At 50.5% G+C, this 16115-nt stretch overlaps 1 protein-coding gene across 7 annotated transcripts in view; it reads left to right on the top strand.

The window, feature by feature from the left end:
• Positions 1-8899, top strand: part of LOC123448528 (1-phosphatidylinositol-3-phosphate 5-kinase FAB1A-like) — a 37944-nt gene extending 29045 nt beyond the window's left edge. For all 7 annotated transcript variants that reach the window (XM_045125457.1, XM_045125455.1, XM_045125456.1 and 4 more), the window contains one exon: positions 8197-8899. In XM_045125457.1, coding sequence (XP_044981392.1) covers positions 8197-8541 — 345 coding nt within the window. In that variant the 3' untranslated portion in view covers positions 8542-8899. The remainder of the gene's footprint in view (positions 1-8196) is intronic.
• Positions 8900-16115: the final 7216 nt, after the last annotated feature.

Genomic DNA, 16115 nt, shown 5'->3' with positions numbered 1-16115 from the left:
AAAGGAGAGGGCGCTATGAGGCCGGCCTGTCAGCAGGGTTGATGACGGGGAGGCGCTGCTGGAATCGTGGCTCACCGGCCAACGGTGGCGCCAGCTCCTGACTGGAACAACAAGGGGCGGTGGAGCTTGGACGTTGGGCACGAAGCAGAGGACTCGGGCCGCATCGGGAAGCCAGCGACGGTCACCATGGCTACAGAAGCTTGGGACGGGGCTCTCCCGTAGAGATGTTGTTGCCTGAAGAAAGAAAGAAAAAGACAGGGGTAGATTCAGAGAAGAAATAGGGAGGGAAGAAGAAGGGGAACGGGGCGTGGGGTCACGACCTTCTCAGCCAGCAGGACGGTGCAACGGCTCCGACAGGGGAGCTCCTTCCCCGCGCTGGTAGTAGCTGCTGCTGAGACGGGGCGAGGCCGGGTCATGGCAGGGGTTGGTCACCGACGTGTATGGGCGTAGAGGCACAGCTAGTCAGGGGGCTCCGGCAGATGGAGGCACAGGGGAGACGGGACCTGGGAGGCTCGCTGCTGCTACTGCACGCGACGCCTGCGGGGAAGCGGCGGCTGCAGGCGAGCGCTCTGTTGGGTGCGAACGCGCAACGAGGAGGAGGGGGGGTTGGTCGGGAGGAGATCCCGAGGGAGATGGTGGCGGCGGCGCTGCGGGAATTGGGGAGGGAATGGATGGGACAAGGATCCTAGATTGTGGGGGTTAGGCTAGCTTTAGGTCTAGGGTTGGTCTAAATCTACCTAGTGGTAGGTTTTACGGGCATCTGGACCTCTTGATTTAGATCGGGTGGACGAGATAATTAGGATAGGGAGCCCAATGGACAAACCGAAGACGATTTGTAGCAAAACCGGGTTGATCTGGACCCAACGGTCACGACCGCCGGCTTCCGGGTTTAGGGAGGGTTTCGGGCTAGGTTGCACGTAGGGTCGAAGCACTGAGCAGAGGGGTTAGGCGGAGATGAGAGGGAAAACGAGCGGCGCGACAACGCGATTTAAAACACCGGGACACGTTCGATGAATAACCGAAGACGGTGCCGCTACGGACGACCGTTCGGGTACCAGACGGTCTCCGATTGCGACGAAACTTGACACGCGGCCTACCTATATTACAATACGACCGCACGTCAAATATCAACCCAATCAGAGAAGGTTTTATGCACACTTTAAAAACAGGGTTTCGACGGTGCCGCGGACGTGTGCGTGTGCGGTCGGACTCAGAACGGACAACGACGGGGACCGGCAACTACTAACGGATGCAAGTTTTGAAAACGGGCGGCAACGGGATGCCGATGCAATGCTGATGATGTGCATGATGCAATGATGATGCGACAAATAAAAATAGACACACGACGAAAACGGAAAGAGAGGGGAATCTTCTGGAACGTCGGCATCGGGCTGTCACACCTTGCTCCCGCTTAAAGCCACGAGCCACAAGAGGAGCTTTGTAACGCTCAAGAGAACCATCAGAACGAGTCTTAACCTTGTAGACCCGCTTACAAGTGATGGGACGCACACGGGCAGGAAGAGCAACAAGATCCCACGTACCGGTGCACTCAACAACAGCAAGCTCCTCTGCCATCGCAAACTGCCATTTGAGATGAACAACAACTTCACGATAAGAAGTCGGCTGAAGAAAAACAACACCAACGGTTGGAAAACCAAGACGATCGACATGCGGACGGAGACGCAAGCCATAAGTATGCTGAGACGAGGAGGACAACACATTAGTAGACGCATCCACAGTACGTGAACGACGAGTATAATACTGAGAAAAAGATGGAAGAATGCGAGAAGGAATCACTGAGGTAGTCTCGGGGGATGGAGATGAAGAAGTCATCAGGGATGAAGGTGCATAATCTGGTGACATGCGAGGTGAGGGAACCATGGGAGATGGTGACGGCGGATTTGCAACAGTCGGAGGAGTTGGGTAGTAGGACGGGCAAGCAAGGGATCAACGGGAGTGATAGGTGTGCCAGGAAAAGTGAGGAAAGATCCAGGAAAGTCACTGAAAAGGTCGAGGAAGATGGATGCGGGTAGAAGGGAGGAGACTCATCAAAAGTCACATCCCGAGAAATATGCATCTGACGACCGACAAGATCCCAACAACGATATCATCATCGCACGAGCCATCTCAAGAAGGTGACGATGCTTGTGCTCAGCCACGCCATTCTGAGCATGAGCACCAAGATAAGAAAACAGAGCAAAAGTACCCTGCTCAACAAGAACTCCACGCAACATCTTGGAGATATACTCTCCAGCAGAGTCGGCACGAAACACACGAATAGGCGTAGAGAACTGAGTGTGAATCATCGCAGCAAAACGTTATAGATAGATAAGACCTCACTACGAGAAGACATGAAATATATCCAGGTGTGGCGAGAGAAATCATCTATAAAGATAATATAGTAGTGATGACCCGCTTTCGAGGCAAAGGGGGCTGGACCCCGGACATTAGAGTGAACAAGGTTGAAAGGACGCTGAGATACAGTGTCGCTATGAGGATAAGGTACCTGGACCTGTTTACCAAGCCGACAACCTTGGCACTCTAAAGACACACCGCCGGAGACGGATCCAAGAAGACCACGTTGAACTAAGGATGAGAGACGAGAGTGTCGGTGCACTAAAGACCGGGGTCTCCAGTACCCCGGACTAGTGCGCGGACACAGGCAGCCCCTCTGCAGCGGCAAGGCACGTCACTGGAGCTTAGGGCAGAAGCAAGACTCAAAAGCTGCCAAGTCGCTTGTTGGGAAAGAAGAAGAGACCCGGCAGGAGCTCCCTGCCGGGGAGATAGACATTGCCACGACGAGACCCTTCCGCCAAGGAAGAAGGACTGAGCCCCTGCCGGGGAGATAGACATTGCCACGACGAGACCCTCCCGCCAAGGAAGAAGGACTGAGCCCCGGCAAGCCATCTTTGCCGGGAAGATCGACAAGGCCTCGGCAGGCCATCGCCTCCCTGTTGAGAGGAACAAGAAGATCCCCGGCAAGGTAACCCTGCCGGGAAGGAAGAGAAGGCCCGAGGAGAGGCGCGGGCCCAGGGCGCCCTCACGACCTGTTGACGCCTCCACCGACGAACACGCCACCGCCGACGCATGGACCATGCGTCCGCCCGCACGCTAGCGCAACACCCCGAAGTTGCCACATGTGGGTACGTGTCCAACCCCCCTTGACGAGGTCAGGGAAGTCTGTCAAAGCATTTAATACACCGCAGTAACACAGTGACCGTCGGTCGGCGTTGTTCCACTCGTGAACCCAACGTTCACCCACTGAGCCACTATAGTGACCCCTTCGCCTATAAAAGGAGGCCCAAGGCTCAGTAGTAGTGGCTTTTGACTTTTTGACCAATCGAAAGGCTGTAAGAGGGACAGATCTACAGTAACCTAAAACGAATAACTGAACACATGCAGGAGTAGGGTTTTACGCACCACGCGGCCCGAACCTGGGTAAAAAAGACCTTGCCGGGCCCTGACTGTTGGTTCTGCTCTTGCCGCGACCCCTCTCCCCGCCAAACCAGCAAAAGGGGACCGTTGGTTCACCGACATCTTTGGCGCGCTAGGTAGGGGGATCGTCGGAAGCAGGCCGGCGTCAGCGCCGCCCCGATCCGACAAGCCGCTCAACGTCTTCACGGATCTTAGTTCGCCGCAGCATCTTCCCTGAGTGGGAGGAGGCAGTGGCTGCTCTGCGCGCGCAGGAGCTCATAGTGCCTCCATAGGTGCTATGCGAGCGCGGGTGGAAGGAGCGGAAGCCCCAAGCTCTGCATCGCCCGGCTGACACACCTCCTTGGAACGCTCACGCTGCTGTCGTGGGCGTGACAGGGGGCTTCGGCCTGGCCTCCGACGCTTACTCCGACCGTCGCACATCTCCGGAGTGCTGCATGGTCGTCAAGGACGCGTCCGAGCTCCCGAACCGCCCTTTACACGCAGCGCCACCCTCGCCCTTCCACTGCACGTGGCGGCCCTCGCGCCAGAAGGTCATGGTCAGTGCGTCGAAGTCCCAAAGGATGGGACCTAGGGTCCGCTAGTAGTCGACGCCGAGGATGAAGTTGAAGCAGCCCAAGTCGATGCCCACGCACGTGATGGCGAAGTGCTCGTCGCCGATGACGACGGGAACATGCCTCGCAATCCCCTGGCAGTGAAGACGGTCACCGTTAGCCACGGTAACCCGGAGCTGCTCCCCGCCGTCGGATGGAGTGCCAGACGACGCACGGTAGACCCGGGCAGGAAGTTATGTGTAGAGCCCGTATCCAGGAGAGCTAGGAGGTGCTCCCATTGATCGTCACCGGCAACAACATAGTCTTCTCCGCTCGTATACCTGCGAGGGCATGGAGGGAGACCACGAGGGCGGTTGCCACAGCACTAGCGGCCTCCTCGGCGAGCTCGGGGCCGGCTGTGTCCTCCTCCAGGTAGAAGAGGCGCGGGCAGACGTGGCTCGGAACGTAGGGCTCGTCGCAGTTGTAGCATAACCCTTGGCGGCGACGCTCAAGTTGCTCGACCGGGGTCAGCCGACGGAACGGTCGCGCCGCGGACGTGGCGGGGGACGCCGCGGTCGTCGGGGCTGGTCGGCCTGGCACGGGAACCGCTGCCCGAGGGGGTGGGCGAGGGGCCCGGGCTGGTGATGCCTGCTGCATGGCCACCGCAGGGCGCTCGGACACACGGGCGTAGTACATGGCCGTTTGGAGGTCCTGCGGCCCGCGCATCTCGACGTCCACGCGGATGTGGTCGGGGAAGCCGCTGACAAAGAGCTCGGCCCTTTGGAGAGCCGAGACGCCGAGGGCGTGGCAGGCCAGCGTCCGGAAGCGCTCGGCAAAATCCTGCACCGAGGAGAGGAACGGAAGGCGTCCAAGTTCCGCCAGCCGGCTTCGTGGACGGGTGGCCCGAACAGTAGGAGGCATGGATCGGGGAAGCGTTCCCATGGTGGCATCCCGCCCTCATCCTGTTCGAGGGCGTAGTGAGGGACAGATCCAGGATTTGTACATGGGGGGGGGGGGGCGAAAGAGATAACATCACACGCATAATATACACAATATCAATTTTGATATAAAATCATAGTGTATATTCTGTAATAGCACAAGTAATAATTTATGCATCAGAAAATAACACATGCTTCGTAACTGACAGTGTAAATTTAGCTCTACGATTACCTTAGCCAGTTGAATTCAGATTTTCAATGCAAATTGTTCAAACCTGAAGCAAATGGCTTGAAAACAGCAATATGTTCTATTCTTTCTATTTTTTGTGTAAAAAAAGCTAAATAAAAGTAAAATACAAATTAGAACTCTATCTATCATCAACTAAACACATGCAACTACAACTGTTGCTAATTAATGCATTATGGATTACTGTATCAGACTATATTTATTAAGTTGATGTCAAAAAATATTAATATTTTTATACCGCGAGAAACGATGTATTACCTCCAACGAAGATGGTGTGTGTGCGCTTGCGGCTAGCAGGCAACAGAGATCAACGGCGGCCATGGCAGTATCACCATTTGGTCGAGTTTGAACGTAGGGGAGATACAACAATCACAAACAATAGCGGTTCCTGTGTGTGGCTGATGGCAACAAACGGGAGAGTTTGTGATCAAGTCGTGTGAGCTTGGTGTTAATCTCTGTAGTTCTTGAATTACACATTCTACTGTTTGAAAGACAACCTAATCTAATGCTGAATATGAAAAGCTAACCTGCTTCACTCGTTTAGTTACTTATCCGTGCGGCTGGCCGGCCAGAAAGCGTCGTTGGATCGACGCAACGACGATTTCATGTCCTCTTCCCTTCTCGGCAGGAGATTTTTCGATGGAAGACCTAGCAAACAGCCGGCGGTTGTAGCTTGATCGCTGGAGCACTCACGTTGGGAACAAATACCTAAACTATGCGTACAACTTCCTAGCTTGGCCCCTTTTCATTGTGGGCTATTACCTCTTCCTGGGATTTGGGCCTTTTGGCAGCAATAGTTTGTATACCATTACATGGGCCCTGGCTATGGGAGGTGCACGGGGGGCAAAGCAGGTCACAGACAGTTGCCTAAGAAGAAAAATTGGCGACCAACTGATCGCTATTAAGGTAGGACGCGATCGTTAGGGGGGGGTCTCGCCCCCCTCGTTCCCCCTTGGATCCGTCCCTGAGCGTAGTACCACGTCTGCGTGGCGCCACGGAGGTGGTACGAGTCGATCCAAGTGTGGTTGCACGCGAGCGTGCGTTGCCCCCTGAAGAATTGGTCGCACTGGTTGAGCCAATTCAGGGGGTCCCCAGAGCCGTCGTAGGTGGCGAACTCCAACTTGGAGAAGCGCGGCGGTTGATGGCCGTAGCCCACGGTCATCGGTGTCTCATCTGCGTGGAGCAGCAAAGATGACGGAGTCGGGAACAGGGGCTCGTCCATGCTGGCATAGGGACCCGCAGTACCGGAGGATCCCGCGAGCGGCCCAGCCAGGTGCGTCGCGGCTCGTAGCGGGAAGGATGGCTGACCCGAGCCTGCCGTGTAGGCCGGCTCGGCGAGCCAAGCGGGCACCGGCGACGGCGAAGAGGGGAACCGCACCTCCTGGATGGGCGCCCCCAGAGTCGGCGACGGCCCACTCTGCGTCGAGGTCGCCCCCTGGTGCGACGCAGCCGAGAGGGGCGGTGGTGGCGCCATGTTGGGGGAAGAAGGCGGCGACCGTCTGCGGCTGCGCATAGGGCCTCGCGAGGAAGGAGCGGATGCCCGCAACGGCCTACCCTAGCTCCAGCAGCGCGGCCATCATCTCCGCCGGGGTGAGGTCGGCGAAGGCCAGGCGGGCGCGGGAGGCGGCCCGGTAAAGGCCGACGCGTCTGCTGTGGTGACTAGCGGCGTGGTGGTGGTAGGCAGCGGGAGGCTGGGGGTGGGCGGAGGCGCAAACATGATCGAACCGGAGCTAGTTGATACCAAGTTGATAGGAACGGAATCCCTACCAGGTCTAGGTCACACGTTATAGGGGTGGAAGAGTGGTTGGCATGGCGATGAGCGCGGCCGACGGCACCGGGGCGTCGTGATCGCACGCGAGAGAGAAGGAGCTGGGGCAGTTAGGGTTTAGGGCGCCAGCTCCTGTTAGGAGCCGATCAAAATAGATTGATTCCGCTTGATTAAAATGGAGTCCTTTACATGAGTAGATGTAATCTTCCTAGGCTAGCAATTATAATAAACTGGGCTAAGCCCCTAATATGATAAGATAACTGGGACATTTCTCTTTAACGAGGCCTTCTTTGGTTATAATGTAAACCGGTCATAACAGTAGCGGTGGGGACTCTCGTGTGTAACTCGTGCGTATGATCAGACAACGTCTGGTTACTCTCATCTAGGTCACACACATGGGCTTGGGCCCTATACCAACAGTGAAAACGGGCCAGGCCCTCATGCCAGTCAATATCAAGTCATGGTTCTGGCACGTGGATAACTAACTTTCACGCACCCCGATTCATGGCTAGTTCTTTGCTGATATTTCAGTCTTTTAAATCTCTCTTATGAGCATTTTTGGGTAAATCTCTTTTTACAGACTTCCTCCCATGTTAAGTTTGGTCTACGTCGACCTCTCGACATTATCAGCACTTTTAACTGTCCGCTTTGCATTGGCGCTTCTGGGGCCTGCATTACATATGGCCAAACCATCTCAGAATGTGTTAAATATAAACATGTCAAATTATTTGATGTCTTTGGAGAGGCATAACATATGGCCTAACACAGGCACTATGTCAGGTTACAATCAATAATTGGAACAAACAACACAGTTCGTTTTTTATTTTTGTTGGTGCTCTACTTTTTAGGTTTCTAAAAAAAAGTCTTTTAGAGATTTCAATATAAATTACATACGAGCAAAATGAGTGAATCTACACTCTAAAATACGTCTATATACATCTGTATATAGTCTATATTGAAATCTCCAAAATGACTTATATTTAGAAACGGAAGGAGTATTACTCATTCTCAATATTGGTAACTCAAGCCTGCTTGAAATATTTGTTTCTCAACAAGTAATGCCTTCGGAAAGGTGAAAGAGTTATTAACATTAGACAAAACATGAATATCGTAATAACAAATAAAAAAGATGATCTGATATAATGTTTGCTTACAGGTAGTGCCTTGTCTAGGAAGTACCTAGTACGGTAGAATTTCGAATGAGTTAATATGTCATGCTTTTAGGCGCACAATAAGCAAGTGAAATTTCTGATACAATCATTGGTAACTTTGTTGCAGTCAATTGACGTAATGGATTACTCTTTACTTGTTGGTGTTGACGAGAAGAAACACGAACTTGTTATGGGAATCATCGATTTTATGAGGCAATATACGTGGGACAAACATCTAGAGACATGGGTGAAAGCTTCAGGAATATTAGGTGGACCAAAGAATGTATCACCAACTGTAATTTCACCGAAGCAGTACAAAAAGCGTTTCAGGAAAGCTATGTCAGCCTACTTTCTTGTTGTCCCAGATCAATGGTCGCCTGCAGCAATTATCCCTAGCAAGCAAGTGGCTGATAGCGGCCAGGATAGTGATCAGTTCGTCTGCACGGGATCATCATCCACGTTGGACCGTTGAGATGCAGGGAACTACGGTGGAATAACTACTATTCTTTTGATGACGCATATATATTTTGATTTGTTGCAATTTTGCTCATTTTTTTTACTGGCCCTATTTTCCAGCGATTTCGTTATTTTTTCTTTGGAAGATCAAAATGTACAAAATCAAGCCGAAGTTATAGATAGAAAATTAACGAGTGTACAGTGTGTATAAACATTATAGATTTGTCTTAGTTCTTTCCAACTACAATTATTTAGTTATAGAGGAGTATTTTCTACACCCTCCTCCTAGAATTACTTGTCTTACATTTGTCTACATATAGATGTATTTAGACAAATTTATAACAAGTAATTTGGTATAAAGGTAATACGTTTAAGATGTGTTACTGTATCCTTTTAAGTAGTTGTCAAAGCTTTTTTTCAATTTATAAGACTTGTACATATCTCTAGGTTGACAAATAGATCAACATAATATTAATTATATATTATATAAAATCTATCACTAGAGTCGTATATTTTTGGATGGTATTTCTAGACTATACAACTTATCTTATGTTGGTCAAACCTGGTATTTGGATCATCTTTTAAGGATGTCTCCAACGGCTCTGCCACCCACGCTCGTGCGACGTGCAGCCCCGGCGCTCGCAGCCACCGCCGCTGTTGCCGTTGTCGTCCTTGGTCCCTCCCTTGGTCGGCCGCGCGGCCCCTCCCCACGACCCCTCCATGTTTGGATACTCTTCGAGGTCCCTCGTGTACTCGCCATCGTTCACTCTGCCGTGTGTTGCGCCCCCTCCTTGGTCGGCCTGTCCGCGGTGGATCTGAATTTGGATTCGGATGTCCTCCCGCCTGGTGGCCCAACTACGTTCGGCTCCTGCGCCGTCCTGGCGTCCCCCAAGGTTGCGACTGCGTGCCCGACGTGGTGGCCAGGGTCCCTCGTGTGCGTCGCGGTCTGCTGCGGTCGGTAGTAATGGCGCTCTCTGGCCTCCTGGCATGGCCTTTGATGCGTGGGCGCGGGCTGTTGACTGGTTGTTATTCCCGCCTCCGTCCCCGCCTTCAATACGTGTGGCGCATGTGCCCACGACGCGGTGCTTGGATCCCGCGGTGCCCGCTCCCTCGACAGCGCGCCCCGTACGTGTTGCGCCCGCGACGCTGACCGGGCATTCAAGTCGGGCCGTGCCTGCATGCCTTGTTCCCTGTCCGTGTGGATCCGCGGGGCGATGCGTTGACCCGCGACTGTTGGCGCCCTTGCCAGCCTTCAATTCCTCCCTGCTGCTGGCGCCCATGCCAACCTTCAATTCCTCCCTGCTGTTGGCGCCCATGCCAGTCTTCAATTCCTCCTGCTGGCAGGTGGCAAGGCCGCCCCGCTGGTGGCGTAAGCTCCCCTCCTTCACTCCTAGTCCAAGGCGGTTGGGGGCTTCCAGGAGGCATTCAAGTCCGGCGCGTGCTTCTACTGCTGTGCAGCGGATGCAACTAAGGAAGAGACTGCATGGTGTTACCTGCTATTGTTGCCGAGTGTCGTGACCCTATAAGATGCAGCAGATGTGATCACTTGGGACACAAATCTTGGGAGTGCAAACCCAAGCTTGGCGCCAAGCTCCAACCTCCAGACTGCAACGCTGCTTCCCACAGTCGGGATATGTCGTGCTCCTCCTCGCGCCTCCGCTCACCTGATCTCACTGCTATCGATGCCTCCTCCATGAGGCGCTTAGGCGACCCGGAGACTCGTCCTCGTGAGCGATTCACCACCTTCGTCGCCACTCCGGCCATGGACTATCAGGCCTCCCTGCTCTTTGACAACGCAATCATCCTCTGGTGTAACGTCCAAGATGCGATCATATCCTTATTTTGGCACGAGGATCTCGACATGGATAGAAGTGTATCTCGTCGTTTCGCAAGAATATATATCGTTACAAGTACATGTACAGAATAGATGAGTATATGGAATTGACTTACACTCGCCACAAGCTACATCAGAGTCACATCAATACAACAACATAATCAGTCATCATAAAGAAGGGCAGGGTCCGACTACGGACGAAAAACAAACGATAAAAGAACGACGTCCATCCTTGCTGTCCCAGGCTGCCGGACTGGAGCCCATCCTAGATCGATGAAGAAGAAGAAGAATAAACTCCAAATAGAACGATCATTGCGCTCACGTCAAAGTATCGCTTTACTTATACCTGCAACTGTTGTTGTAGTAATCTTGAGCCACAAGGACTCAACAATCTCATTTCTAAAGGTATCAAGACTAGCAAAGCTTAATGGGTGAGGTATGGTTAAGTGATGAGGCTGCATCAAGCGACTAAGCATTTATTTAAGGTGGCTAACTTACGAGTACCCGAATAAGAGGGGGTTGATCTATGAATAATCGGACATGAGCTAATGATGATCAAATGAATGACCCTGAACACCTACTTACGTCAGACATAACCCCGTCGTGTCCTTAGTCGGAGAAGGAGCTCACAAAAGAGACGGTCACGGTTACGCACACAGTTGGCAAGTTTTAATTAAGTTTACTTCAAGTTATCGAGAACCGGATGTTAAACAAAGTTTCCAAGTTTGCCACATAACCGCGGGCCCGACTTTCCGAAAGATTTAGCACTACAGGGGTGCTCCAACTAGTCCATCACAAAGTACAACAAGCCGCATATAAAGCCTCGATCACGAAACTCGTGATCCTCTCGGGTTCCTTAGTGGAAAAACTCAACTGTGAGATAACCCAAAGCATCACCGGAATCCCGATGCACATGATATTCCGTTTAAGGTAAAACTAATCCAGCAAGGCCGCCCGACGTGTCGACGAACCCGATAGGAGCCACGTATCTCGTTTTCACGACACGTCCGGATAAGCTAGTGTACATGGGGTGATAGAGATCGCCTGAGTTGCCCAGGGGTGGCCCGCAGAGTGCTCTAGTTTGGACCAACACTCATGAGGAGCACTGGCCCGGGGGTTGATTAAATTATCTATGGGGTGATCTAACCCTATGCGGTTCATTAGTTAATTAGGAAAATATAGTACCAAAGTTGGGCCTTGCCAGACCACTTTTAATCTAAGACGAATTATCAAGGGGGTCCCCATAACAACCCCGACGGTGTTAGGAGCGTTGAATTATGAAATATAACACCGGTAGCCGAAACTAGGGGGGCAAAGGTGGAACAAAACACCAGGCTATAAAGACCGAGCCTTCCACCTTTTACCAAGTATATTGGTGCATTAATTTAAATAGCTTTAATATGGTGATATAATAAGGAATGCATGTTATCGCATGGAAGGAACTGCACCTGCAACTAGCAACGCTATCAAAAGGTTAAGCAAGCGGTAACACAGCCAGACAGTGGTTTGCTAGGTTGTGAGCAGGTTGAAGGATTCCATGGCAATGTTGGGAGGCTGATATTTAACAGGTTGTAGGCAGCGAGACATAGCAACAGAAAAGAAACAACTAGCATGGCAATGGTAGTAATCGAATCTAGGGAAATGGTCATCTTGCCTGGATCCCCCTTGGAAGAAGAACGATCCGTGAAGCAGACGAATCGACGTAGTCGAACGTATCCTCACATTCCGACGCGGTTCGGAACTCTATCGAGAGGAAACAAACCGACAACAAGAATCAACACACGATATTCACCACAACACATGCGCGATATGATGCACAACCTAATATGATGCATGTCCAGTCAATTATGCAAGACATGGCAATTCACAACAATCAAACACTACACATTAAGTGAAGCTCAATATGCAACGAGTTGCATATTGACGAAACTCCACACTTGAATTACTTAGTTTACTCCCGCTAGGTACACGACAATATTAAATGTTGTTAGACATGGCAAGAGGTCAAGCATGTGATTCTACACGACATACTAGTCGATTAACTCCTAAGAACATAGAACGGAGCTACGGTTGAAAGATACGTTCAACACAGGATATTATGCCATGAATGCAACATGCATGCAATTTTATGAAAACACTTGCGAGAAGGTCATGAAGCATGTGTCGCTATGGAGAACGAAAGGGAACCATGGCGGCAAAACGGAAACGATGCCACGACAACGTTCCGGCCCCGATAACTCGATGAGGTACCGGTGCCAACGAATTTGGAGCATGTGTGTGTCATGCCAAGAGTGATGGGGTGATCCGGGTTACAAGGTTCCCATGTGTCGGGGCACGACAAAAGAGGGACAACGTGCAACGAATAAGCATATATGGTGCAAACATACGATTCATCTCATACGTCACATGCATTCAGTTCATGGGCATCGTCTGAACGGTTAGACCTTTGAAGCATGCGTTTCGGAGCGGATCGAGTCGTTGCAGTCTAGATGTACATGGGTCGTCGTGGACATCGTGGAAGTAGTGGTACACGGGTCTTCGGCGATGGTAGTCGTACGCGGGTTGTAGAGGAACTTGGCGAATCCACGATCTTCGGGGATCGGCGGTAGTGGTACACAAAGCTGGTCATGTTGGTCTCCAAGGAACTCGGTCTGGCAGTGACAAAAAATCGACACCATTCAACCAGTATCTTTGGGCGACATTGTAATGCCCCAAGTGTAAAACCTTCCCTATTTCAAACCTACTTCATGTGGGTCCACCTTGTCATTGATATGAGAGTGTCCTATGCTTGTATGATTTCATGTGTCCCTTATTTTCTTCCTTGCATGCATGCATACCATATTGTTTCATGCCATGTCTTGTCTTGTGATTGCATTGTGATCTCTTGTGTCTGTGGTTACATTGTGATTTCATGTGGCTAGTGGTAATAGTGTTGTGGTGGCACTAGTTTTCAAAAACCCCTTTCTCTCTTTATCTCTAGCTCCTTATTCCAACTATTCCTTTCCTGTTTTAAAAATGTCTAATGTTTAGGGAATATTGTGGGGATGTTGGAGTGATTTATTTGATGTTTTGTTAAGTTGAAATAAGGGTGCAAATAAATCCAAAACAGAAACTAAATTGCTGTTTTGTATTTATTTAAGTTGCTCCATAAATTCCATTTGTATTTTATTTAAAAAGGTTATTTATTTTCATGACCAGGGACATTTTTAGTTTGAATTTATCTCCAACAGATAGCCCTGTGTCTATTTTTCTTTCTTTGGTTTTTCTGTTAATAGGAATTAGTCCAGGAGCTTTCCTCCTCTATCTATCGCACTAGATGGGCCTCCTCCCACCTAGTCGGCCCGCTTCTCTCTCTCTCGCGAGCCCAGCGCACGTCCGTTGTCATCCTCCTCGCTTTCCAGCTCGACAGTGGGTCCCGCTCGTCAGCCTCCCAAGCCGTTCCCCTCTGTTTCACCGAAGAGAGCGTCCTTGGCGTCCGTGCCTTGCTGGGGTTCCTCCTCCGCCGCCCTATCCGAATCGCATCTCCCTCCTCTCTCTGTCGTCGCCGCAAGGTAAGAGATCGGCTCCGCGATGACCGAGCCGTGAAGGTCGTCATCGCCGTCGCTGTGGTCCTGCTTCCTCCTCGTCGAAGGGTCCCGAAGCTCGCAGGCCTCTCGAGGAGTATGTTCCCGCCGTTGGATCGTCGTCTGCGCCCGTGCTTCCTCTTCTTCCCGAAGGCGCATCTTCCACTACTTCCTCTACGGACGTCTTCCTACTCGACCCGTACGTGAGGTAGTGCTCCTCCTCCTTCCTCCCTGTCCCAGATCGAGCGCCATAGCAGTAGAATCGATGCGTGCGTCGCCTCTGTCGCCGGAGCCGCCGCTCGCCGTGGATCCGTCGTCGTAGGACCCCTCGGGCCGTAGTAACGCTAGAAATGGAACCCTGGTTGCCCCAGCAACCTTCCATCTAGGTCCCGCAGCTTGATTTGTAGCACAACGCCGGCGAGCACCTCCCCTATTCTGGCTGATCCTCAGGCAGCAGAAATGCAGAAGGGGTACCTCTTCAGAGTTACTACCCCTTATCTGTTAAGTTCAGTGTTGTAGCCTAGTGGTAGTGCGGTGTTGTTGCCTGTCAGGAGGGCGTGGGTTCGAATCCCCCCTCGGCACCTTTTGTTTTGATTTTATTCGACACAGTGAGCTACAGGGGAACCTTACCCTGTTCGATCCCCTCTCTGTGTCGAACGCAGAGACAATAGTGTGGTGGTTTGGGCTCTATGGTTGGAACCAGAGGCACTGGGGTTCGATCCCAGGCCTGCCCTTTTAATTTTTTCCTTTCTTTCTTTTATTTTTCCTTTGCTATTTGCTTTCTACACCTTGTGCCTAAATAATAGACATGAAGGTGTGCATCTTCTTTTCCTTTCCTGTCTAGTACTTCTAACGGTGTTGGTAACATGTGTGAGTTTGGTGTATGTGAGTATATGTGTGCATGCATGGTAGTATGTATGTGAGTGAGTGGGTATGCTAGCATTGTGTAGTGTGTGTGTAGGTGCACATAGTGTCATGCTTATGTGGAGTAGTGTGATATGTTTGGTGTGCATATATCTTGTGGTGTGTGTGTGCAACACACACATGAGTTTGACTCATGTGGCACAAATAGATGTGTTTGTGATATGGTGCTCCCATCTTGTGTTACATATTTAGAGACTTACCTCTTGTGTTTTGTTCAAGAGCATGTTGTAGTGTGGTGTATTGGAGTAGATGGTGTGTGTGATCACCCCACCTTTGCAAGTCAACTATGCACCTTCATATGAACATATGTGAGTGGGCATGATGTCTTGTGTGTGTGGATAGCTTGGTAGATGATCTTGGATAGTGATGTGCTATGACACACATACATGGGGTCAAAAACCTCATGTCACTTTTGTTGTTGTTGCACATGAGCAAGTAACTATATAGGAGTGGACATAGTGATGTGCACATGAGATGATGCACTATTCACTATGTATGTTTCTAGTAGATTTTCTTTCCTTGTTTGTGGTCACTTGCTCCAAGTAAGTGCATAGATATTATATATGATTTTGGGGTAGAATCTCCCAAGGAATCCATTGGTGAACTTAGTTTTGCCATTGGAACATTTTCTGGAGATGACATATTTCATTTTCTTCTATCTTTAGAGCTTGGTTCCATGAGTTGTCGTGTGCTCTTGTGTTTGATTCTTGGTTGTGGTAGTAGAGGGTGACCCCCTCTACCACACGTTGGTTTCATTTCATGATTAGGAATCCATATGTGCAAGTTGTGCCCAATCAAAGTAGGCATCTGGCTGAAATTCCAGATTAGTGAAAATGTCTGAGAATCTGTTTATATTTTCTTATCCTGTTGATGAGGTTGTGCAGGTCAATGTGTTGTGATCTAGACTTAGCTTTCAACTGGAAAGTTGAAGCTGATATGTTTGTCTAGATCCCTGTAAAATTGCATTCCATTTGGTGTCCTGTTGATATTGTTTTGGTTGCTGTCAAAATGCTTCAGAGCAAAGACAGATAGTGAGAATCTGGAATTTTCACCAAGTCCCTGAAATCTGATATTTTTGGGCAAGTTTGCAGCCTTGTAACTTTCTGTGTTTAATTCCTTTGTGTGTGATTCTTGCTTGTGCTTGTAGTACTCTTGGATAGCTATAGCGACATATATTGTTTGTCATATTTGGGTGGTTGTAGGTGCTTTGCATGTAGCTCACAAAGTGCTATGATGCAGTTTATGGCAGATTGTGTAGTTTTGTCATTT

This window comes from Hordeum vulgare, chromosome 4H, assembly GCF_904849725.1.
Source record: "Hordeum vulgare subsp. vulgare chromosome 4H, MorexV3_pseudomolecules_assembly, whole genome shotgun sequence".
NCBI classification, from domain to species: Eukaryota; Viridiplantae; Streptophyta; class Magnoliopsida; order Poales; family Poaceae; genus Hordeum; species Hordeum vulgare.
The sequence above is the reverse complement of the archived record's forward strand: the minus strand, read 5'-3'. Positions and strand labels throughout refer to the sequence as shown.